Source organism: Phocoena phocoena, chromosome 10, assembly GCF_963924675.1.
Source record: "Phocoena phocoena chromosome 10, mPhoPho1.1, whole genome shotgun sequence".
NCBI lineage: Eukaryota > Metazoa > Chordata > Mammalia > Artiodactyla > Phocoenidae > Phocoena > Phocoena phocoena.
In genome coordinates, this window is record NC_089228.1 from 17,797,518 (window position 1) to 17,821,835 (window position 24,318).

The 24,318-nt window shown below is 41.0% G+C and overlaps 1 protein-coding gene across 1 annotated transcript in view; it reads right to left on the reverse strand.

Moving 5' to 3' along the window:
* GXYLT2 (glucoside xylosyltransferase 2) overlaps positions 1-24,318 on the reverse strand; it is an 80,027-nt gene that overhangs the window by 15,446 nt on the left and 40,263 nt on the right. Inside the window, exons 4-5 of the mRNA XM_065885889.1 lie at positions 2,126-2,377; positions 756-879 (exon numbers count right to left, since the gene is read on the reverse strand). Of these exons, the coding sequence (XP_065741961.1) occupies positions 756-879; positions 2,126-2,377 (376 nt within the window). The remainder of the gene's footprint in view (positions 1-755; positions 880-2,125; positions 2,378-24,318) is intronic.

Genomic DNA, 24,318 nt, shown 5'->3' on the forward strand with positions numbered 1-24,318 from the left:
GTCTTTACATACAGGAGTCTCTAGTTCAGGATTTTTAAAGACACAGGAGAGGCCTGAGGAGGTTGGGGTGAAGAGCGCTTTTTTCCCCTAGAGATCTTTCTCAAAGAGAAAACATGCTTTTGGTTTTAATACCATTAAATAAGGTTGTAGCAAAGATGAAAGAAAAGAAGGAAAATTTTTAGCTTTAGGTGTCCATACAAAAACACAGACCAGAAATTTACATCTCCTTTCCTTCCCCAACTACCCAAACACTGACTTAACAATGTAAGAGGAATTTCTTTAGCCCTAGGTGAAAAGAAAGAGGGATGTGGGAATCCAAGTCCTTCTTCTAGACCCTTTTAACCCTGAACAAGTCACTTTATTGTAAGGATCCCAAGAATCAATTCCCTTCAATCTAGCAATTGTTCAGGCTATGGCGGGCCTTGTGCCTAGATTATAATGTTTTCATTTAGTTCTGTGCCACCCATTGATTTTGCCCATACTTCTTGGAAGAATGGCGTGGCAAAACCTGAAAGATATTCTTGAAGAACGGAGCCCAGTGTTGGGGGTTTCAACATTTGGCCTTTTGTGTCAGCAGCGCGAGGACCGCCCGCGTGAGACCCCGGGGAGGGGGTGGGGTGGGCGATGAAAAGGCACCCTTTGCAGGGGACACAGGCACAATTCAGGCTTCGCCAACGCAGCCCAGGCTGGAATGTGCTCTGTGGGGCGAGGTGGGCGGAATCCTCCGAGAACTGCGTTCTTGAAAGAGAACCTACCTGGGTTGAAATAAAAAATAATATTTAATAAGTCCTGGTCTCCCCACGTGATGGCATTCTTGTACTTCTGGTACAGAGGGTATAGCATGTCCTCCCAAGCCAAGCCTGTTGGAATCATGCTGTTCTGGAAAAGAGAAAACCATCAGAGTGGCTAAGGCACGGCAAATACATCTCACCCGCTGAGAATCAATGTACAGGGACGGGTTCTCCCCTTCACCGCCCCGCTACCCAGAATGAAAATGAAATCAGCAGAGGAGGGGACCTGTTGGCCTCAAGGCATAGGACAAAGCAGAACTAGGGCTGGTGATTACAGGTGTACACATGGATGGTAGATGGACCAGAAACTGGCAGTTGGACTATGGCTTCTGCTCAGAAAATCATGCCCCATGTGGCGGAGGCATAAATCAGGAGCTTGGGATGAACATACACACACTAGTGTATATAAGATAGATAAACAACAAAGACCTACTGCAGACCACAGGGAACTCTACTCAGTATTCTGTAATGGCCTATATGGGAAAAGAATCTGAAAAAGAGTGGATATACATATATGTATAACTGATTCACTTTGCTGTACATCTGAAACTAACACAACATAGTAAATCAGCTACACTCCAATAAAAATTTTTTTTTTAATTATTTACTTTTAAGACAAAAGCAACATATTCAGAATAAATATTCAACCAGCACACAAAGATGTAAAAAGTAAAAGTATTTTTCCTCCTGCCTCCTGCAATTCCCATTCCCACTTTCCCTAGATGTATCCACAATTAATGAACAGTCTCTTAGATATTCTGGAAGTTTCTAAGGCATAAAAGGGATCATCTCTATGGCATCATGCTCTGTTGCATTTTAATTTTTTCACTTAATATTTTTTAGAGCTCTTATCTCACTTATAGATTTGATCTAATTCTTTTTAATTGGAGGATAATTTTTTTGACTTGCTCTCTACTGATGTTCACTTAGGTTCTACCAGTTTTATGCTAGGATAAAAGACAAGGCCATGAACAGCCTAGTACGTTTATCTCTGTACATTTACATAAATATATCCCTAGGGTAACTCCAAAAAGTTTTCCAGGGTTTTTGAAGCCTGGGATACACAGAGTGTTTAAACATGGAATTCAGAAATGCAACATAATATTCCCCAATAGTAACTCTGCTGAACAGTTTAAATTCCATAATCACCTGGAATTTTCCTAAGCCAACAAATAGTCCATAACTCTCCAAATACTTTTCTCTTCCCTGGCTTCTTCCATTCTCACCTGCAAGCCAGCTACTTCCAAAATCAATACACTGACACTCCTGGAACGTCACTGTTGAGGAGACAAAACCCCGATGTTTAAACAAGGAAATATAACATACTTCCTTACCTTGAACTGGGCACTTCTTATCCGAGTTAAGTTCATCAGCATGACTCCTGAGTTAACTCCCGCAGAGCCATAGAAGGGGTGCCGAGCAAAGCGGCTGTACCAGCCGATCTTGGGGATTTCATGCTCGGGGGCCATGGCCGCAAGCTGCGTGGAATTAAATTGCCTCAGAAGCTTCCAGATGTCATCAACAGGTCTCAGAAAGAGAACATCAGTGTCCACGTAGAGAAGGGAGTCCACATCCTTTAAAATCACCTTTGTGTGTATTGGGTGAGGAGGGAGAAAACAAGAAACAAAGGAAGTGGCCTGATAAGTCAACACTGCCAATGATTTTGTTGATTAATGTTAATGCTAGAAAGGGTCCCACTCTTAGCTTCCATTCCTCCCTTCTCCTTGGACTTCAGGGATAAGGGTCAGTCAAAGGGTAGAGACTCAAAGGAAGATCCATCTTGATTCAGATTGGTCCAATTCCAGGATCCTGGATTACGTATGGTAAGGGTTGAACGTCGCAAGGAATGAAAACATTAGCAAATGACTGTGGATTTCTTCTCCTCCATCCTCCAATAAGGCCATCTGTCTTTCTCAGTTTTTTCTTGGAAAAGCTAGGGCTAGCATTAGACTACTTGAAGTGGACAATCCGTAGATTAGCTCATGCCAAGCTTTAGAGTAAATACTCTGTTTCTGGATCCATTTCTTTTAGTGTTGATGGATATGGCTCTGCATCTTTTTGAAATAGTATTTTCAGCTAAGATTTAGACTTGGAAATAGGCAAAACAAGTCATTGGCCAGCTTTGTCTGCAAGGATTGGCAAACGTTTTTTTCTAAAGGGCCAGAGAGTAAATATTTTAGGCTCTGTTGTAGCTACTTAACTGTTGTTAGCATAAAAGCAGCCGAGGACAATATATAAACAAATGAGCATGGGTGGTTCCAATAAAACTATTTAGAGACAATAAAATTGGAATTTCGTTTAATCTTCAGATGTCACAAAGCCTTCTTCTTTTGATTTTTTTCAACCATCTGAAACATAAAAGCCATTCTTGACTCAAAGGCTGTGGTTTGTCAACCTCTGTTGTAGATGTTCAAGCCAGCCACCTTAAGTAAGTAAGTTTTGCTCTGCTAGATGCTTAGTTTACCAGAATTTTGCCCTGGGGTTTGAGACTTTAAAGTCATAGTTAGCAATAGAGTTATTTGCCTTGTTTTGCCATTGTTTCCCCAATTTAGAGGTAGCTTAACCAAAGAAGTATCATCATCCTAAAACTACAACAACACTTGTTATGGACTGAATGTGTCTTTACAAAATGCATATGTTGAAGCCCTAACTCCCCAATGTGAGGGTATTTGGAGATGGGGTCTTTGGGAAGTAATTAGGGTTAGGTGAGGTCCTGACGGTGGAACCCTCAAGATGGGATTCATGTCCTCATTAAAAGAGACACCAGACAGCTTGCTCTCTTTCGCTCTCTCTCTCTCTGCCACATTAGAACATAGTGAGAAGGCAGCAGTCTGCATGCCAGGGAGAGTGTCCTCACCAGAACCCAACCATGTCAGCACCCTAATCTCAGACTTCTAGCCTCCAGAACTATAAGAAAATAAATTTCTGTGGTTTAAGCCATCCAGTTACAGTATTTTGTTATGGCAAGTTAAGACACCGCTCCATTGAGATCCTAATATTTGAAACTGATGAACATGGGCACTGTATGGTACAGGCATCATGGAGATTTCAGTCTTGAATAATTTCAAAACTTACATGATTAACTGCAGGATTTATCTTTCCTTCCTCATCTACTAGAGGAATAGAATTTACAAATCAATAAAATGAAATAGAAAAAATAATGATCATCTACCATGTCATAAAAGAAGACATCCGCCTTAACAGTTTAAAGATCCTAATTCCAGAATTAGGATGAATTCTTTAAAATGAATACACAAACTTAAACAAACATCTACCACACTATACTTATTTTTTCTTATTTAACCATGGACAGGTAAAAACTAGCCTGCTAAGTTGTTTTTTTTTTTTTAAATCACAATTCCAGAGTACTGTGGAAGAAGGGCAAACTCTCTACAAAAGTAATAATAAATTATACAATCATGATACAAGTTACTTATCACATGTAAATACAATTTTGATGTTCAAGACCACCCAAAGAACTCAACATCCCGCTAATCCTATTTTACTGGGAAGGAAAACTAATGCACAGAAAAGCGTTCTGTCCAAGTTAATGTGTCAAATAATGCTAACAATTGCTGGATTTGGAGCTAATAAAGTAGCAACACGGTAAAGTCACTTTCTAGAATGTGTTTAAGGAAATGAGAGACCGCACAGTGTTTCACTAAAAAGCTAATTTAGAATTAGAGAATCAGAGGACGAGAAAGCTATTTCAACCCATATGAAAGAGAACAGATTTCTCTTTATGGCTGATTATCTAATAAGGCCTAAATAAAACTGTATTAATATTAATGTTTTAATCAGTTAAGGGTTATGCAGACATCTAGTCCCTAAATTCAAGCTCACTGACTTGATTAATTTTTTTCTCAGTCTTAAATCAATACTATTGTTAAAGTTATCATCACTTTCTTCAATAAAATAAAAGTGTTACCATCTTTCATCAAAACAAAAAAGAAAACAAAAAGACTTGAAAAAAGGTTTGGAAAAGGAAAACTAAAAAACCCTTCAGGATGGAGGCATTCCATCGTGAAATAATAAGCAAGATAAATATATTGATTATACAGTATAGAAGCTGGTTAAAAATAAAGCAGGGAGAGGGGCGGGGGTCCCAGGTAGGAAGGGGCTTGCAATTTTAATTAGGGACATTGGGAAGGACTCACTGAGAAGAAAGAGGGCAAGTACAAATAGCGGAGGCTGGACCACTCTTAGAACAGCAGGGAGCCAGGGCGGCTGGACCACAGCGGGCAACGAAGAGCCAGGGATGAGGATGGAGCAGAGCGGGGGCTGAGCGGGGGCCGGTCACTTCACTTAGGGCTTTGTTTGCCTTTGAAAGAACTTGTTCTTTCACTATCAGTGAGATGGAAGCCATTGAAGGGCTTTTACCAGAGGAGTGCCATGGTCTGACTTAGATTAAGGATCACTTTGGGTGCTACACGGAGAAAAGACAATTAGGGCACACAGGGGAAGCGGGGAGACCAGTTAGGATGCTATTTTAATAATTCAAGTGAGATGCGATGGCAGCTTGGCTCAGGTGGTAACAACCCAGGGAGTGAGAAGTGGCTGAATCCATAACACAGTTTGAAATGGAGCCAACAGGATTTCCGCAACAGATTGGATGTGGAATGTGAGACTAAGAGAAAAGTCAAGGGCAACTCCATGGATTTTAACCTGAGCAACAGGTATGATGGAATCGCCTTTAACTGAGATTGCACCTGATGTGTGTCATTCCCGAAGTACGTGCCTGGCCCTGGCACATATGTACTGGAGTTGGCAGATGCTAAAGCCTCACTTCCTCCCTCCTCCTCTGCATCTGCCCTTCCTGAAATATGAAGAAAATTGTAGTGGTCCTAGGAAGGGATGCATTGATGGCGGATTTCTGGGGTGATGGTCGTTTCTCTAGTTCTTGACCACAGTAGTGTTTACAGAGGTGTGAGCGTGGTAAACTAAGCATAAAGTGTTTTGGTGGGCTCTTTGTGGTAGGTAGATCATATTTCAAAACTGACACACAAAAGTAGCCCTAATGGTACATCTCAGAGACGGAATGGATGAGAGCCCTTAGGAATACTGAGTCTGGCATTCCTGAGTTCAAATCCTGGCATCATGTGCCCTGTGACTCTGGACAAGTTCCTCAGTTCCCCAGGCATAAAAAGTGGAAAGCAAGACCTCCACCACGTCCCCTGTCTTTGGGTTGTCGCTAACATCCAGTGAAGTGAAACACACACAGGGAACTCGGTACAGTGGCTGGTACGTAGTAATTACTCAGTAAATAGCGGTGTTGCTACTATAAGAAGTCTCCGTGTTTTTTCTTTTAAAACTCACGTGTAATTAGTTACCATGCACATCAATGCTCACAGCACTTCAAAGCATGTGTCGACCACAAAGTGTCTTTTATATAAACAAAGTTAAGCTGAGAAAAGTTGAAGTTTTCGAACATTTCTAATATCATAATCCACATATTACCTCGACTGAAAACAAGAGCACCAGGGCTTTTTACTCTTTATCTGAAGAAGTAAAAGACCAGGAGAAAAACTCCACTCTTCTTATAACATTGCGTCTCTGGAGGCTAATTCTGCAGCAATTATTGGTGGTATTAATTTGAAGAGGATCACTGTGGCCACTTTATAATGGGCAGAGGAATATTTACCGAAAGGATATAAAATTAGCCATTCTAATTCCCTTATGGAAATTAGCAGTAGAAATGAGGCCTCTGTTTTCTTAGAGAAGGGCAAATAGAGGACAGACAATAGCTATTTGTATACAGTGCTGCTCTGGCTCCATTCACCACCCCAACCTGGGCAGCTGCCTCTGGCCACCGGCAACAAGATTATCAGGGGCCACTGGCTCTCCTTCAAGTTCATTTTGCTGCAACCTCGTTCTGACTTTGATAGTACAACTTTGTGGTTGAAAGTTCGGGGTTTGAAATCTAACCATTTGTGTTTGGATTCTGTTTCCACTACAAACTGTGGTCTTGGGCAAGCTGCTTTAAGCCTTCTAAGCCTTAGTTTCCTTATCTTTTTTTTGGCTGTGCGGCATGCAGAATCTTAGTTCCCCGACCAGGGATCGAACGCGTGCCACCTGCAGTGGAAGCACGGAGTCTTAACCACTGGATCGTTAGGGAACTCCCTGTTTCCTCATCTTGTAGATGGGATTGGTCACTCACTTCAGAGTGCTGCCGGGATGATTAAAAGAGATAATGCATGTGAAGCCCCTGACATACACACAGTAAGGACTCAATAAATGCTATGTGACATTCTTATGGGCTCACTCTCAGGACGGCTAGTTCCTTGATTCATAGCCCGGTAACTGGCTGCAGTAGTGGTGGTAGTAAAAGAATGAGGCACGTGCTCTGTTCTCAAAGAGCTTTAGTGGGGGAGACAGATAAGAGGCAAAGCAAAATAAGATGTGGCTAACGGTAGGAGTAGCACAGAAGCACTTGGCAGGGCTACTAAACCATTCTGGAGTGAAAAAAAGGACAGAAGTGACAACTAAGCTGAGAGATAGGCAAGTGAAGAGCAGGGCAAAGAGTACTGAAGATAGGGCTTCCTTGGTGGCGTAGTGGTTGAGAGTCCGCCTGCCGATGCGGGGGACGTGGGTTCGTGCCCCGGTCCGGGAGGATCCCACATGCCGCGGAGCGACTGGGCCCGTGAGCCATGGCCGCTGAGCCTGCGCGTCTGGAGCCTGCGCGTCTGGAGCCTGTGATCCGCAACGGGAGAGGCCACAGCAGTGAGAGGCCCGCGTACCGCAAAAAAAAAAAAAAAAAAAAAAAAAAACAGTACTGAAGATAAATAGAACAGCATGTGAAAAGGCCCAGAGACCAGGAGGGAGCAACACACCAGGGAGGATAGCAAATTGGTTGGTGGGGCTGGAGCTTACAGTGGGAGAGCCAGGAGCCAGGGGTGGGGAGAGATTAGGCTGTCCAAGTGGGCAGGGGCCCGATCAGGAGCTATGCTGACAAATTTGGACGTGATCCTAAGAGCCATGGGGAGATGTGAAATGACATGAACCAGAAACCTTGAGGTCTGATGTTTCCTCTCCTATCCCCATTGCCCACATCCAATCCTCAGCAAGTCCCATATGCTCTTCCTCCAAAATACATCTGAATCTGCCCACTTCTCTCCCTCTTCACTGCCTTACCCTGAGTTCAAGGCACCATTACAGCTCCCCTAGAATTCTGGAAGGGTCCATTCACTGGCCTCCCTGTGTACACAATTTCCCCTTCAATCTATCCCTCACAGAGCGGCCAGAGGGATTTTTAATCTCCAGTGTCATTTCTTCTTTGACCCATGGGTTATTTACAAGGGTGGTTGTTTAATTTCCAAATATTTGGGATTTTCCAGATATCTTTTTATTATTCATTTCTAATCTAATTTCCTTGTAGTCAGGGAGCAAGCACACTCTGCATGATTTCAATCCTCTCAAATTCACTGAGACTTGTTTTATGGCCCACATGTGGTCTATCTTGGTGAATGCTGAATGTTTATTATTCTGCAATTGTTGGGTGGAGCATTCTGTAAATTCTGTAGCTGCCAATTAGGTCAGTTGGTTGATAGTGTTGTCAAGGATTTCTAGGTGCTAACTGATTTTCTGTTTGCTTATTATAACCACAGGAGCTCTATGGAGTTTTATCTTCAGACACAAAGAAAGAGGGGAGAAATATGAAATCACTGCAAATTCATTAACATCAACAGATATGATTTGGGAGAGTTCCCTGGTGGCCTAGTGTTTAGGATTCCGGGCTTTCACTGCCATGGCCTGGGTTCAATCCCTGGGTGGGGAACTGAGATCCCACAAGCCATGTGGCACAGCCAAAAACAAACAAACAAACGAAAAACAGATACGATTTGTGAGCCATCGTTTATTTTCACACTAACAGACAATTATCAAAAGAGGAGTGTTGGGCTTCCCTGGTGGCGCAGTGGTTGAGAGTCTGCCTGCCGATGCAGGGGACATGGGTTCGTGCCCTGGTCCGGGAAGATCCCACGTGCCGCGGAGCGGCTGGGCCCGTGAGCCATGGCCGCTGAGCCTGCGCGTCCGGAGCCTGTGCTCCGCAACGGGAGAGGCCACAACAAGGAGAGGCCCGTGTACCGCAAAAAAAACCCCAAAAAAAAAAAAAAAAAAAAAAAAAAGAGGAGTGTTGAAGTCTCTCACTCTGATTGTGGATTTGTCTATTTCTCTAAGCATGGTTTTGCTTTGTAGATTTGGAAGCTCTGCTGTTAGGATGCCACTTTCATCTTTAAACCCCTTCAAGACTTTTCACTGTGCTTTCATTACACATGAACCATGGTCCCTAAAAGGCTCTGCAGGATGGACACACTCTGTCCCTACAGGGGACCGAGTTCCTGTCAGTGGTGATCTTTCACCTCCTAGCACAACTTTTCATTATGGCTCAGTTACTGTCTGAGGAGGAAAATGGACTTAATAGGAAGTTAATGAGCTCCTACTTCTCTTCCTGCCTACAGCCAGGGTTTCCTCTGTCGGAGATGCTCTTAAGTCTTTCTTTAGATAGAAACTAACACAGTTAGTTTCCCCCTTTCAGAAAGAAAACATAAAGTAGAAACTATCTCATTTAACAATGGAATCATCTTTTGGAATGTTCCTTCTCACTTCATTCTGGAAATTCAATGCACCCAAGGTAAAGAAGATACTGTACTCAAATTTGCTGAAAAACTCTATCAGTTATGAAATACTTGTGCAGCCCTGATGCTTTATTCAGTTTCATTGTTTGTGAGTTCTCCTTTTAGATAATTGCCTAAAGTATCAAAACTGTGATTAGGGTGAAAATTAATGATGTCCCCAAATTGTATCTGTTGATTTAAATCAATTAGCAGTAACTTCACATTTCTCCCCCTTTCCTTGGGTCTGAGATTGAGCTCTAGGGAGCTCCTGTGATTTAGGATAAGCATCTTCCCCAGCCTGTGAGTGAAGTGCTACCAACAGCTTCCCGGATGTGAAGCAGAGCTTTCCAGTTACCATTCTCGAATGGCTCGAACTCATGCTGTAGATCTGAGCTCAGGTGTGACCTCCTCAGAAAGGCTTACCCAAGAGCCTCCTTCCTCTCTCCCTCCAGGTTCCCCATCACACCACTCTACGTACCTCTGTCCGCAACCAGTGGCCTTTTGTTAAATTATTTTCTCGTCTGTTGCTTGCCTCCTCCAGTTACAATAGAAGTTCCATGAAGACAGGGACCTTCTGGGTCTAGTTAACTCCTAAAAGTTTACGTGCCTAACGCAATGCCTAACAGCTATATTAGGCATCCAAGAAATATTTACACAAAGTAAGGAATTCAACTGCTGAACTGTCTCAGAAACATTGTAACTTTCAATATGTTTCAAGGCTGATTGCAGAAGAAAGGACAGGTCCTGAGAAATAAGAAGGTCTGTGAATAGTTGAAGAATAGAAGACCTAAGTTCCTGAAGAGAAAACTAACGTAACACCTACCAATGCCGAATATCATTCTTTTGCGGGTGTGGTCCAGTACGTCACCCTTCAGGCCTCTGTTGATGGTACAGCTAAGTCACTTCGTATGTATATCATCCCATTTCCTTACCTCGCTAGCATTTTTTTTAACATCTTTATTGGAGTATAATTGCTTTACAGTGGTGTGTTAATTTCTGCTTTATAACAAAGTGAATCAGTTATACATACACGTATGTCCCCATATCTCTTCCCTCTTGCGCCTCATCCCACCACTCTAGGTGGTCACAAACCACCGAGCTGATCTCCCTGTGCTATGCGGCTACTTCCCACTAGCTATCTATTTTACGTTTGGTAGTGTATATATGTCCATGCCACTCTCTCACTTTGTCACAGCTTACCCTTCCCCCTCCCTGTATCCTCAAGTCCATGCTGTAGTAGGTCTGTGTCTTTATTCCCATCTTACTCCTAGGTACTTCATGACCTTTTTTTCTTTCTTTCTTTCTTAGATTCCATATATATGTGTTAGCATACGGTATTTGCTTTTCTCTTTCTGACTTACTTCAGTCTGTATGACAGTCTCTAGGTCCACCCACCTCACTACAAATAACTGAATTTCGTTTCTTTTTATGGTTGAGTAATACTCCATTGTATATATGTGCCACATCTTCTTTATCCATTCATCTGTCGATGGACACTTAGGTTCCTCATAGCATTTTTAAAAGACCCTAAAAACTAAAGGAATGGAAAGGGAGCTGCAGGAGGCAAAGGACAGAACAGAAGCAAAGACAAAAACGCCATTTAGATTCAAGTAGGACTGAATTCCAGAGGAGGGAATCTTTGTTAAATGATGTTAGTGATAATTAGGAGAAGGAAATAATATTCAGAGAGGGTTAAAGCAGGAAGTGGAAACGGAGAGGAGGAAAGGACAAGTTTCAAGAGGAAGTAAAAAGGAAACACGTCTTTTTTTGTTTGTTTTCTTACCAAGGGGAAACATCTCCTACGTTTATGAAAAATAGAGACTTGAATACAACTAAAATAGCAACAATTTATCTGTACAGTCTGAAAGCCACAGTCTCCATATACACTAAGTCAGATCATGACTAAAGAAACGAAGGTCTCCATGGAAAGGCACAAGAAATGCAGCCACTGTTTCAGTCTGGGAAGATGAAGAAGCTCTGGAGATGGATGGTGGTAGTGGTTTGCCCAACAATGTACTGAATGCCACTGACCTGTACACTTAAAAATGATTAATTAAAACATCTTATGTCATGCATATCTTACCACAATAAAAATGGGAAATAACGAAATACAGATACCACTCTTACATTTTTTCAATTCAAATAAAGTTGGCTTTAAACAATGTACTCAATGGTGTTTACTCACCTATTTCTACCTTTGTGAATTTTTATTTCCCTAAACAAAATGTATTCTAGGAGTTATTCTTCTTTTTTTTTTTTTTTTTTTTTTGCGGTACGCGGGCCTCTCACTGTTGTGGCCTCTCCCGTTGCGGAGCACAGACTCCAGACGCGCAGGCTCAGCGGCCATGGCTCACGGGCCCAGCCGCTCCGCGGCATGTGGGATCTTCCCGGACTGGGGCACGAACCCGTATCCCCTGCATCGGCAGGCGGACTCTCAACCACTGCGCCACCAGGGAAGCCCTCTAGGAGTTATTCTAAGATGATCTTTAATTTCCACAATTCTATCAGGTTCCTGTCCTTTATTTTTTCTTCTTTTCCTGTTTTGAAGAGTAATTCGTTCCTAGAGCACACACCTCTCCAGGTGAGATGTCCTTCAAAGCTGACCGAGAGCCCACCTTTGCCAATGAAGGAGTCTGGGCAACGTCCCCTGCCACCTGCCTCCTCTCTCTAACAGAGAACTTTCCCCTAAGGGGGTAGATTCCGGGGAAAATGTTTGGGGTCCCGTGCCCCTTCTCATTCTACAGAAAGATAAATTGAATGGGATAGAATTTCTCAAGCTTCTTGGACTTTCTCCTCTGGGACCAAAATTCCCAAGTCTCCAAATCAAAATCAGAACAAAAAGGAAATTCTACGTTTCAATACATATTTGCAAATTGATCAAAATAAATTCCCTTTTCCTCTACCATCATGTCACATTCCTTTTCAAAAAACGCACACTGGACCTATCTTGAAGCTATTACAGAGAAAATAATTATTGAGGAAAGGGAGAAAGTCAGGTAATGACAGACGTGTCCACCGATGGCTGGGTAACCTCTCAAGAGATCCTCTAGTAAACAGAGTGGAAATCTGAAAGACGCAAAAACCATGGTAATTTAATCCTCATTTCATCCTCACGACAACCTAATGAGGTAGTACTATTATGACCCCCATTTTATAGATGAGGAAACTGAGACAGAGAGAGGTTAAGTTCCTTTCCCAAGGTCACACAGCTATAGAAAATATTCAATCAGCAGATAGTTTTGTCAACAAAGTAACTTACAAACATAAAGGAATAATAATCCCTCTGTTGTTTTTAGCACGTGTTATGTGCTAAACATCATTCCAGCCATTTCCTATACATAACACATTGTTTCCAGCGCCTCAACAACCCTGCCAGAGTGGTATTATCACTCTCATTTAATAGATGAGCTTAAATAACTTACCTAAGGTTAGCACTAGTAAATGGCAACACCTGGATGAAACCAGGGCTCTCTGACACCAAAGCTCACACTCCTTGTGCTCTACCATGTTGTTTTTCATCCACCACAAAGCAGTAATTGTGCTTGTTCACAACGGGAATGATGGATGTGACCAGTGCTAGAGCAATTGTTCTTAAACCTCAGCGTACATGAGATTCATTTAAGAAGCTGGGTTGAAATGCAGATTCCTAGGCCTTGCCTCCAGATTCTGAATTATTAGGTCTGACCTGGACCCCTAGAATGTGCCTGTATGTATGTATGCGTGTGTTTTTTAAATTTTTTATTTTGAGATCGTTTCAGACTTACGGAAGAGTTGCAGAAACTCCAGAGAGCTCCCATGTACTCTTCACTGAGCTTCTCCTGTGTTAATATCTCACATAACCGCCCAACATTTGTTAAGACTAAGAAATTAACCTTGGTACAATTCTATTAACCACAGAATTACTCTGATTTTACCAGTTTTTCCACTAATGTCTTCTTTCTGTTCCAAAATCCAATTGGTATCTCACAGTGCCTTGAGCTGTTAGGAGTACTTCCTCTTCTCCAGTCTGTGACAGTTCTTCAGTCTTTCCTTGTCTATTCACGAGCTTGACGGCTTTGAAGAATACTGGTCAGCTATTTTGTACAAAGTCTCTCAATTTGGGTGTTTTCTCATGATTAGACTGAGGGTATGCACTGTCAGGAAAAACACTCCAGAGGTGAAGTGTCCTTTCTCTGTGTGTGCCCGTCTCTGGGTGTACATGATGTTGATATATCAATATGTTACTGGTGACGTGAGCCTTGATCCCTTGGCTGGCTAAGGTTCTGTCTATCAGTATTCTTCACAGTAAACTTACTATTTCTCCTCGGTAATTACTAAATATCGTAAAGGAGACACTTTGAAACCATGAGAATATCCTGTTTCTGGTCAAACTTACACCCCCTAATTTTAGTATTCACTGGCAGATCTTACCTGCAGTAATCAGTACTCTAGTATTCTAACGGTGATTTTCTATTTCCCTCATTTCTTTCTACATTAATTGAATTCTTCTGTAAGAAAGAGTTGTCATTTCTCCCCATCCAGTTATTTGTTCAGTTATTTATTTGTATTAGTATGGACTTATGAAAATTATTTTATTTGGGGGTTAAAATTTGATATATATTCTTTTTTTTTTTTTTTTTTTGCGGTACGAGGGCCTCTCACTGTTGTGGCCTCTCCCGTTGCGGAGTGGGATCTTGGCTCATGGGCCCAGCCGCTCTGAGGCATGTGGGATCTTCCCGGACCAGGGCACGAACCCGTGTCCCCTGCATCGGCAGGCGGACTCTCAAGCACTGCGCCACCAGAGAAGCCCAGATATATATTCTTAAGTAAATAATTATTTATTTTGTTGCTCAAGCTGTTTCAACTTTGGTCATTTGGAGCTCTTTCAGATTGGCTCTTGTGTGCTTTCAATATGCACGCTCTTCTTTTTTTTCCACATCCTTACTTTCTAGCACCACAAGACACTCCAGGCTCGTCTTGCAGTTTCCCTGCCCTCTGTTCTAGAATCAACAAGTTCTACAAGGAGCCCTGGTTCCTTTTATTGGAGGATAGAATTTAGAAACCAAGATTTGGGTGCAGGGTGTGCTCATTGCTACTGGGGTGTCACTGCTTCTAGCCTCTCTTAGTGGATCTCTAGGAAGTACATGTATGTATACTACCCAAGGTATACATACATATCTCTATCTATCTAGTTAACTACCTATCTATCTATTAAAAAAAACATGAATTCACATTGATACCTGATCTCACGAGCCTGTATGTGCCTTTGAAAAATAATCTGTTAAAGAAACAGAAAATTTTGAGCTTAGATTATCAGGGTATTGGGCTGAGTTTTGAATCACTGGGCATGATTTTAATAAGTGAGGCTGGAGGTGGAAGAGTGGAGAGGCGTGGTCCCCAAGCAACAGTATGGAGGGGGTAATACACACAGCGTTTTGGAATGACAATGGCAGAGCAGCCTGGCTGGAATGGGAATTCATGGTTTGGAATAATGCTGAAAAGTTAATAGGTGCACTCGGTCAGAATGCAAAGGGCCCTGAACACCAGGCTGAGGGGGTGAGACTTGATCCTACAGAGACTCTGGGAAGGCTCTGGGCTGAGAATCCACATGAGAATATCATTCAGAAACCAAAAATCCAGGAGTGGCATGCAGGAGGAAAGGGACGCAGACGGCAGGGAGACAAATAAATAGATCAGTACCATCATCATTTTCTCTGTTATCATTGCCACATTTACTGTTTGTATTAATGTAAATATACCCAGAACCAGAACACCTGGCCAGAAAGAGGCCAGCACCTTCTGTAATTCTGGCATGCCTGTATGTATTTGCAAATGTGAACAAAAAGTTTCTATACATTACAAAAAGCTTTGATGCTTTTTTTTTTCTGACTGGTTTGCCATTTAAAAAATTGTCTAAATTATACAATATACAAATTCATGCTTGTGTGTTACAAAAGTATGGACAAGTTAGCAATCGACAGAATAAGAAATTCAAATTTTTCTTTTTCTGCCTATCCCCACCACACCATCACTCCATGCCCCTCCAACCCTCTCTCCTCTTTTTTGCATTAACTAACCATAACGGTTCAGTGAATATCACCCCAGACAGTTTCTACACATTTATCTATATATGTGACCTTTGCAAGGCCAGGAGTTCAGATCTCAACTCAACTGTTACCTCCTCAGAGAGTCCCATTCCCCATCACTCTTTAAACACTTTAATTTTTCCCCATTATTCTTATTACTACCTGAAATAAACTTTAATTGTTTTTGTCATTCTTCCCTGACTAGAATATAAGCTCCAATAAAGCAGGAAATTTGGATAACTTGTTCACAGTCATATTTCTAGCGCCAGTCACATAGTTGGGGCTGAATAAACATTCATTCATTACTGAATGAATGTTTGTGTATATGAATGTTTGTGTGTATATATACACACACACAAATGCACATACTTTTGGATATTTTTAAATTGAGGTACAGTTGATTTACAATGTTGTGTTTTATTGGTGTACAGCACAGTGATTCAAATATATACATATATATATTCTTTTTCATATTCTTTTCCACTATAGTTTATTACAAAATATTGAATATAGTTTCCGGTGCTATATATAGTAGGATGTTGTTGTTTACCTGTTTTACATATAGTAGTTTGTATCCGCTAATCCCAAACTCCTAATTTATCCCTCCCCACCCTTTTCTCCTTTGGTAACCATAAGTTTGTTTTCTGTCTGTGAGTCTGTCTCTGTTTTGTAAATAAGTTCATCTGAATCAGTTTTTAGATTCCACATATAAGTGCTATCATATATTTGTCTTTCTCTGACTTACTTCATTTAGTATGATAATCTCTAGGTCTATCCATGTTGCTGCAAATGGCATTATTTCATTCTTTTTTATGGCTGAGTAATACTCCATTGTATATATGTATCACAGTTTCTTTATCCATTCATCTGGCAATGGACACTGAGGTTGCTTCCACGTCTTGGCTATTACAAATAGTGCTGCTATGAACATTGGGGTGCATGTATCTTTTTGAATTAGACTTTTCTCCAGTATATGCCCAGGACTGGGATTCCTGGATCATATGGTAACTCTATTTTTAGTTTTTAAGGAACCTCCCTACTGTTTTCCATAGTGGCTGCAACAATTTATGTTTCCACCAACACATACTTTTGGATTTTTAAAAATACCAATGGATTCACTCTATAGATACTTTCTAATTTTCTCTTTTGAGATATTTCCCTTTTGTTTTGGATGTGCAGAGAACAAAGAACTTTCTGTTTGATTCTACATATTCTCAAACATCCTTTATAACGTGAAAATAGTTTAAGGCAGGGGAGAGAATTATGAACACTTGAAATGTATCATTCCCATATAGCGTTTTCTTCCCTGTTCCATTGGGAACTTGTACAAAAATAAATATCCACTCTTGATTAAATAGTGACGCACCACTTAAACTGTTTCGAGATTTTTCAGGGTCACTAAATGGCTAGCTTAAAATGCAGTGGCCCAGGAGAAAAATTACATCCATTTTAGTTTTTGCCTCTATTGTGCCCTCTTGTGGAATGACATATAACTTACATACTCATTTTTGTGAAGTTTTAACAAAGAGCAGATTGTACCCACGTCCTGGCTACTACATTCACACATGTTCCCATCAACGCAGTAGACTCTTCTGATCAGTTTAATCTCTGATCTCCATGCAAACAAGATTCAGATTGCCTCTGAGTTGGGCAAATCAATGATGGCTTTGTTCAGGACGCTTCTCCTAAAAGTCTGGCTCGTCAAGCTTGTGTTTGGTCTTTGATTTCATCATCTCAGCTGTTGGGTCAGCTGTTATAACTGCACGCAGGACGTTTTCCACAGGCCTTGCGTTACTGAAGGTGTCTGGTTTCTCTGGCATGCTCTGAGATAATGGCTCTCTCAGATCTTCCATCTGCTTCCATCCCTTTGGCTTGCTTCCTCCTCTTATCAGGTGTTGCAATCCCGGCCAGCAAGTACACACTATCTCCTCCTGCAGGCTGCAGACATCCTGTTAGCCCTGGCAACTGTCATTTAAAGCAGAGACCAGTTTCTTAGTCACATGATGCCGTCCCAGAGAATATGCTGTCTGCTAGGGAGTTGCTGGAAACAGGATCACTGGGTCACAAGGAACTGTAGCTCTTCCCTCGAATTGGACTGGTTTTCAACAAATGTTTTCATTTTCCTTGTATTTGAAATCAAATCCAACTAACGTGTACTGATTATATACTGGGTTCAAGTCTAGCCAGTTATAAGTGTTAAATCTTCAAATCCTCTCTACGACCCTTTGATGAACTTGGTAAAGCCCTTATTGTAAGTCCATTCATTCATGCATCCGATGTCCATCCTCCCTCCCTCTTTCCCACCCTTCCATCCTTCCTTCCCTTCCTCCCTTCTCATCCAAACATCCCAGTAGTTTTACTGATTGCCTTCCACTAATATGTGCAGTGCACTACTCTACTTGTTGGAGACCAAAGACCTTTCCCATGATAGGGCTTACATGCTAGTGAGACAAACCCAAAAATAAAACGAGTAAGTAAAGTATGTAGTATTCTAACTTTAAAGATAGTAGCATAGAGGAAAAAATAAAGTGAGGGAGGGGAGCAATTTAAAATACAATAGCTTCACTGAACAAGTGAGTGTGAACAAAGACATGTGTACTATTTTTGTACCCATTTAACAGATAAGGATGGAAGGTTCCAGGGAATCTTCCAAAGGAGGTATTTTGGAAAATTTGGGGAATCTTTTCTACAAATACAGGAGAAAATTCTGGCATTTAGAAACTACAAGAAGCAGGGCAGAAAGACTATACTATGGGAGAAACTTGGGCTCCAATCCAGGCTCTAAGATTTACTCCAGGAAAATGATTAACTTCCCTCAACTTCAGTTTCCTTGTTAGAAAAAAATGGTACCAATCAGTACATTCCTCAAAAAGTGAAGAGTTGATGAAATCATGAACCTGAGGATCCCAGAATGTACTAGTGTGACAGTCACTGCCTGGTCATTGACCACCAACCATTCAGATCGCTCCTTTCAGTTGTACGTCCTGAAGACCTGTCTTAAAGCCTCATTTCTCATGCTGTTTTCAACTGCACCCCACAGTAAGACATGCATTTATATCACGATACTAGTAGTACGTGCACACATAAATATATAAAACAGAAACATTTTCAAATATATATTTGTCCTTACTATAGTAACGCATATCCCTTATTTGATACTACTTTAGTTATTTAATTTTTTAAAGAACTGACCATTAGCCACTAAACTGATTTCAAGAGTTACCAGTGAGTAATTTTCTAGTATTTGAAAAACACAAGGGTCGAACTGTTAACAAAGGCTTGGTAAATAATTTAATGTAGATACACAAATAGACATATGAACAAATACATAAAAAATGTCCTCAACAACTCCCACCACATTTCCCTCTCTCACCAAAACCAACCAATTCCAATCCTTTAAAACTGATTTTTTGGGTTGGTACCTCCACATCTCTAAATAACATGCTAAAAGAAAAACAATTCCCTGAACTCACAACTTCTGGCACCAAATGTGTGGGGCTTTCCCCCACACCAACCAATTCGCCAACACTCCAGACACCAACTGGCTGTCCTACAATTCAATTATGACACTGACTACGTAGGGTGAGGTCCAGAAGGGTCCTGAGCCCAGGAGCTTCTGTCTCCATAAAGTTTGCACCACCCTCCCAGCACATGGATGCGTTCACCAATCCAAAATCTCTCTGGACCTCATCGTTTACAGATTTTAATGGAGGCTTTATCACATAGGCATGATCAATCATTAACTCAATCTCCAATCTCCCTCTCCCCTCCTAGAGGATGGGGAGTAGGGCTGAAAGTTCCAATCATGGCTTGGTCTTTCTAGTGACCGGCCCCATCCAGAAGCCCACCAAGAGTCACCTCATTAGAAAAAAAAGACATGCCTATTAACCAGGAAATCCCAAGGGACTAAGAAGCTCTATGTAAGATGCCTCTATCACACCCATTATTCAAGAAATTACAAGGGTTTTAGGAACTCTTTGCCAGGAACCGGGACCAGAGACGAAATGCATATTTCTCATTATGTCACATATGCCTCATCTACTGACTTCTTGCCCTGGAAGAGAATTTAGCTGCAGTACTCGGGATCTTCATTGCGGCCTGCAGGCTTCTTAGTTGTAGCATGCCTGCAGGATCTAGTTCCCTGACTAGGGTGTCCTGCACGGAAGCGTGGCATCTTACCCACTGGACCACCAGGGAAGTCCCGAAATTTTCTTGAATTAGTTTCACTGTTGATTTCCTATCCTTTGTGTTCTATGTTCTCTTTCCAGGGCTCCTGTTCTTTAGATGTTTGATCTATCCTCTAATTTTCTAAACATTGTATTGCTATCCTCCATATCAATGGTTTTTATTGTTTTTTTTATTCTACTTTCTGAATAAAAACCTTTTTCTCCCAATTCTTCTATTGATTTGTTCATTTCTACTACCACAGTTTGAATTTATGAGGTTTTTAAAATCCTCGAAATGTTTTTTTATATATAAATTTATTTATTTTATTTATATTTGGCTGTGTTGGGTCTTTGTTGCTGTGTGCAGGCTTTCTCTACTTGTGGCTCGCGGGCTCTAGAGCACAGGCTCAGCAGTTGTGGCACACGGGCTCAGCTGCTCCGCGGCATGTGGGATCCTCCCGGACCAGGGATCGAACCCGTGCCCCCTGCATCGGCAGGCGGATTCTTAACCACTGCGCCACCAGGGAAGTCCCTAAATGTTTCATTTTTAAAATAGAATCCTATGCTTCTTCATGTAATACCTTCTTTTATTTCTCTGAGAATACTGATGATAATTTTTTTAGAAGTTTCATTCATCCTTCATAGATGATGTTCTCTATATTGATGTTTTTCTCTTTATGTGTCTTGACCTCTGTCTTTCCTAGTAGAGGGTTTCTCCAAATATCTAGTGATTTCTGGATTTCCATTAAGATTTAAGAGGAGTTTGGAAGTATGTGGAGGGAACTTGTCAGCTGTATGCTTCAGTGTAGGAAGCTCTGGCTGGGCCACCTTAACGGGGAAACTCCTGATGTCAGTGTCCTTAAATCCCCAAAGATATTTCTTCCAAATCCCTGTTTGGAAGACATAATTTTCCTTGCAAGGTTCTGAGAGCTATATGGGAGGAAAGGTCTGTGGTCTCAGCATTCATAGTTAAGTTTTAGATTGAACCTCATGTTTCAACACGATGCCCACCACTGTGCCTGGATTCCTATAGTCCAGAAATAATCTATTTTATCTTCTCTAGAAACGGAACTGCCAATCTTTTGCCCAGGGAAAGAGAGAGGCGGGATCCCAGTTACATGATATAAAATTGGCAATCTGGGGGTCTAAGTGTTTCTCAAAGAATCTTGCAATGAAACCACTGATTTTAGGCATATTTTCACTGCCAATTCCAGCTGATGTCACCAGTTCACTGGCCTTTTGGGATTGTGTCATGTTAGTCATTTGCTCCTGGGCTTTCTCCATTGCTGGTTAATGATACAGATGTCTCAAGCAGACTAAGTTGGTTACCACCAACTTAGTGGTAAAATCTACTTCAAGCTTTAATTGCCTCCTCTTTTGTACTTTTTATCCTAGAATAGAAGGTTTATGCTACTTAAAAAATTAATTATCCATTTTAGTATAGTTTGGGGAAAGAATGAATATAAATCAGATGTTTTGCTTGCAGTCTCTAATCAGACACAAGCCTAGTGTGCTAAACTTCTTTTCCATTCTGAGAGTCCCTAACACCCTTCCAATCAAGTCCTCTTCTGATTAACCCAGCCTAAGTCAATTATAATTGCTTGCAATCAAAGAATTATGTAACAGTAAGTAATCAACAAATATTAGTCACGATTCTTGTACTATGCTTCATAACAAACATGGTAATTCCAGAATTACTAAGATGGTAATCACGTTGGTCAAAAAGACTACGATGTGTCTGATACCAAAATAGGAGCGGCGTCTGCTGGGGCATGTTGTACTTGTTCTGTGCTGGTTATGGCTTGGCCAACTAGACGGAAAAAACTTCTGCTGCTGTTAAGCAAGATAAGGTCCTTTGGGGAAAACAGTTAATGATCTCAGTAGTTTCATGCTACTTATCAGTACTCATAATAACAGCAATCATAATAAGAATTACAGATAACACTTATTATGTACTGTGCGTTATTCCTAAGGGTGTCACATTTATTAACTAATTTAAGTGTTCACCACACTATGAGTTAGTAAAATTCTTATTCCCATTTTACAGGTAAGTAAATTGAGGCAAAGAAAAGTTACTTCTCTCTCTTTCTCTCTCTCTCTATATATATAAACATTATATCTACCCTCTCTCCTGTGGAAAAACTGAATCCATATGGTTCCGATGCAATTGGTCCCTGTCGTCCAAAGGAGAGGATGTGACTTAAGTTGGGCTAATCAGAGTATCCTATTTTCCTGGCCATAGTAATTGTTCAGGGACAAGAACATGAACCATGAGGAGCCAGTCAAAATATACACCACGATTGTTATGATAGAGTTATTAGAGACCATGCTTTTATCCTCTCTTAATAGCTTTATTGAAACATAATTTACACATCAGAGAATTCACCCATTCATAGTAAACAATTCAGTGGTTTTTAGTATATTCACAGAGCTGTGCAACCACCATCAGAATCTAAATTTAGAGCATCTTCAGCACCTCAAAAAGAAATTCTGTACCCACTAGTAGCCACTCCCCATTTCCCCCAACCTGATTAGCCCTAGGCAAGTACTAATCTACTTTCTTTTTTTCTTTTCTTTTTTTAAACATCTTTATTGGAGTATAACTGCTTTACAACAGCGTGTTAGTTTCTGCTTTATAACAAAGTGAATCAGCTATACGTAGACGGAATATCCCCATATCTCCTCCCTCTTGCGTCTCCCTCCCTCCCACCCTCCCTATCCCACCCCTCTAGGTGGTCACAAAGCACAGAGCTGATCTCCCTGTGCTATGCAGCTGCTTCCCACTAGCTATCTCTTTTACGTTTGGTAGTGTATATATGTCCACGCCACTCTCTCTCTTTGTCACAGCTTACCCTTCCCCCTCCCCATATCCTCAAGTCCATTCTCTAGTAGGTCTGTGTCTTTATTCCCATCTTGCCCCTAGGTTCTTCATGATCTTTTCTTTCTCTTAGATTCCATATATATGTGTTAGCATACGGTATTTGTTTTTCTCTTTCTGACTGACTTCACTCTGTATGACAGACTCTAGGTCCATCCACCTCACTACAAATAACTCAATAACGTTTCTTTTTATGGCTGAGTAATATTCCATTGTATATATGTGCCACATCTTCTTTATCCATTCGTCTGTCGATGGACACTTAGGTTGCTTCCATGTCCTGGCTACTGTAAATAGAGCTGCAGTGAACATTTTGGTAGATGACTCTTTTTGAATTATGGTTTTGTCAGGGTATATGCCCAGTAGTGGGATTGCTGGGTCACATGGTAGTTCTATTCTTAGTTTTTTTAAGGACCCTCCATACTGTTCTCCATAGTGGCTGTATCAATTTACATTCCCACCAAAAGTGCAAGAGTGTTCCCTTTTCTCCACACCCTCTCCAGCATTTATTGTTTCTAGATTTTTTGATGATGGCCATTCTGACTGCTGTGAGATGATATCTCATTGTAGTTTTGATTTGCATTTCTCTAATGATTAGTGATGTTGAGCATCCTTTCATGTGTTTGTTGGCTATCTGTATATCTTCTTTGGAAAAATGTCTATTTAGGTCTTCTGCCCGTTTTTGGATTGGGTTGTTTGTTTTTTTTGATACTGAGCTGCATGAGCTGCTTGTAAATTTTGGAGATTAATCCTTTGTCAGTGCTTTGTTTGCAAATATTTTCTCCCATTCTGAGGGTTGTCTTTTCATCTTGTTTATGGTTTCCTTTGCTGCGCAAAAGCTTTTAAATTTCATTAGGTCCCATTTGTTTATTTTTGTTTTTATTTCCATTTCTCTAGGAGGTAGGTCAAAAAGGATCTTGCTGTGATGTATGTCATACAGTGTTCTGCCTATGTTTTCCTCTAAGAGTTTGATAGTGTCTGGCCTTACATTGAGGTCATTAATCCATTTTGAGTTTATTTTTGTGTATGGTATTAGGGAGTGTTCTAATTTCATTCTTTTACATGTAGCTGTCCAGTTTTCCCAGCACCACTTATTGAAGAGGCTGTCTTTTCTCCATCGTTAATCTACTTTCTATCTCTATAAATAGATTTGCCTATTTAGGAGATTTCATATAAATAAGATCATAGAATATGTGTCCTTTTTTGAATGGCTCCTTTCACTTTGCATAATGTTTACAAAGCACACCCAATGTTGTAGCTTGTATCAGTACTTCATTCCTATTTACAGCAAAATCTTACTCCATTGTATGAATATACTACAGTTTATTCATCCAGTCAACAGTTGATGGATGTTTGGGTTGCTTTCATCTTTTATCTTTTGGCTGTTATGAATCATGTTGCTATGAATATTTGTGTACATGTGTTTTCATTTCTCTCCATTATCTAGGAGTAGACTTGCTGGGTCATATGGTAACTCTATGTTTAATCTTTTGGGGAAGTGGCAGACTGTTTTCCAAAGCAGCCACACCATTTTACATTCCTACGAGTAGTGCATGAGGGTTCCAATTTTTCCACATCCTTGCTAACACTTGTTACTATGTCTTTTTGTTTAAAGCCATCCTAGCAGTGTGAAGTGGCATCTCAATGCATTTTTTTAAATTTATTTATTTATTTATTTATTTATTTTTGGCTGCGTTGGGTCTTCGTTGCTGCGCACGGGTTTTCTCTAGTTGCGGTGAGCAGGGCTACTCTTTGTTGCGGTGCGCGGGCTTCTCACTGCGGTGGCTTCTCTTGTTGCGGAGCATG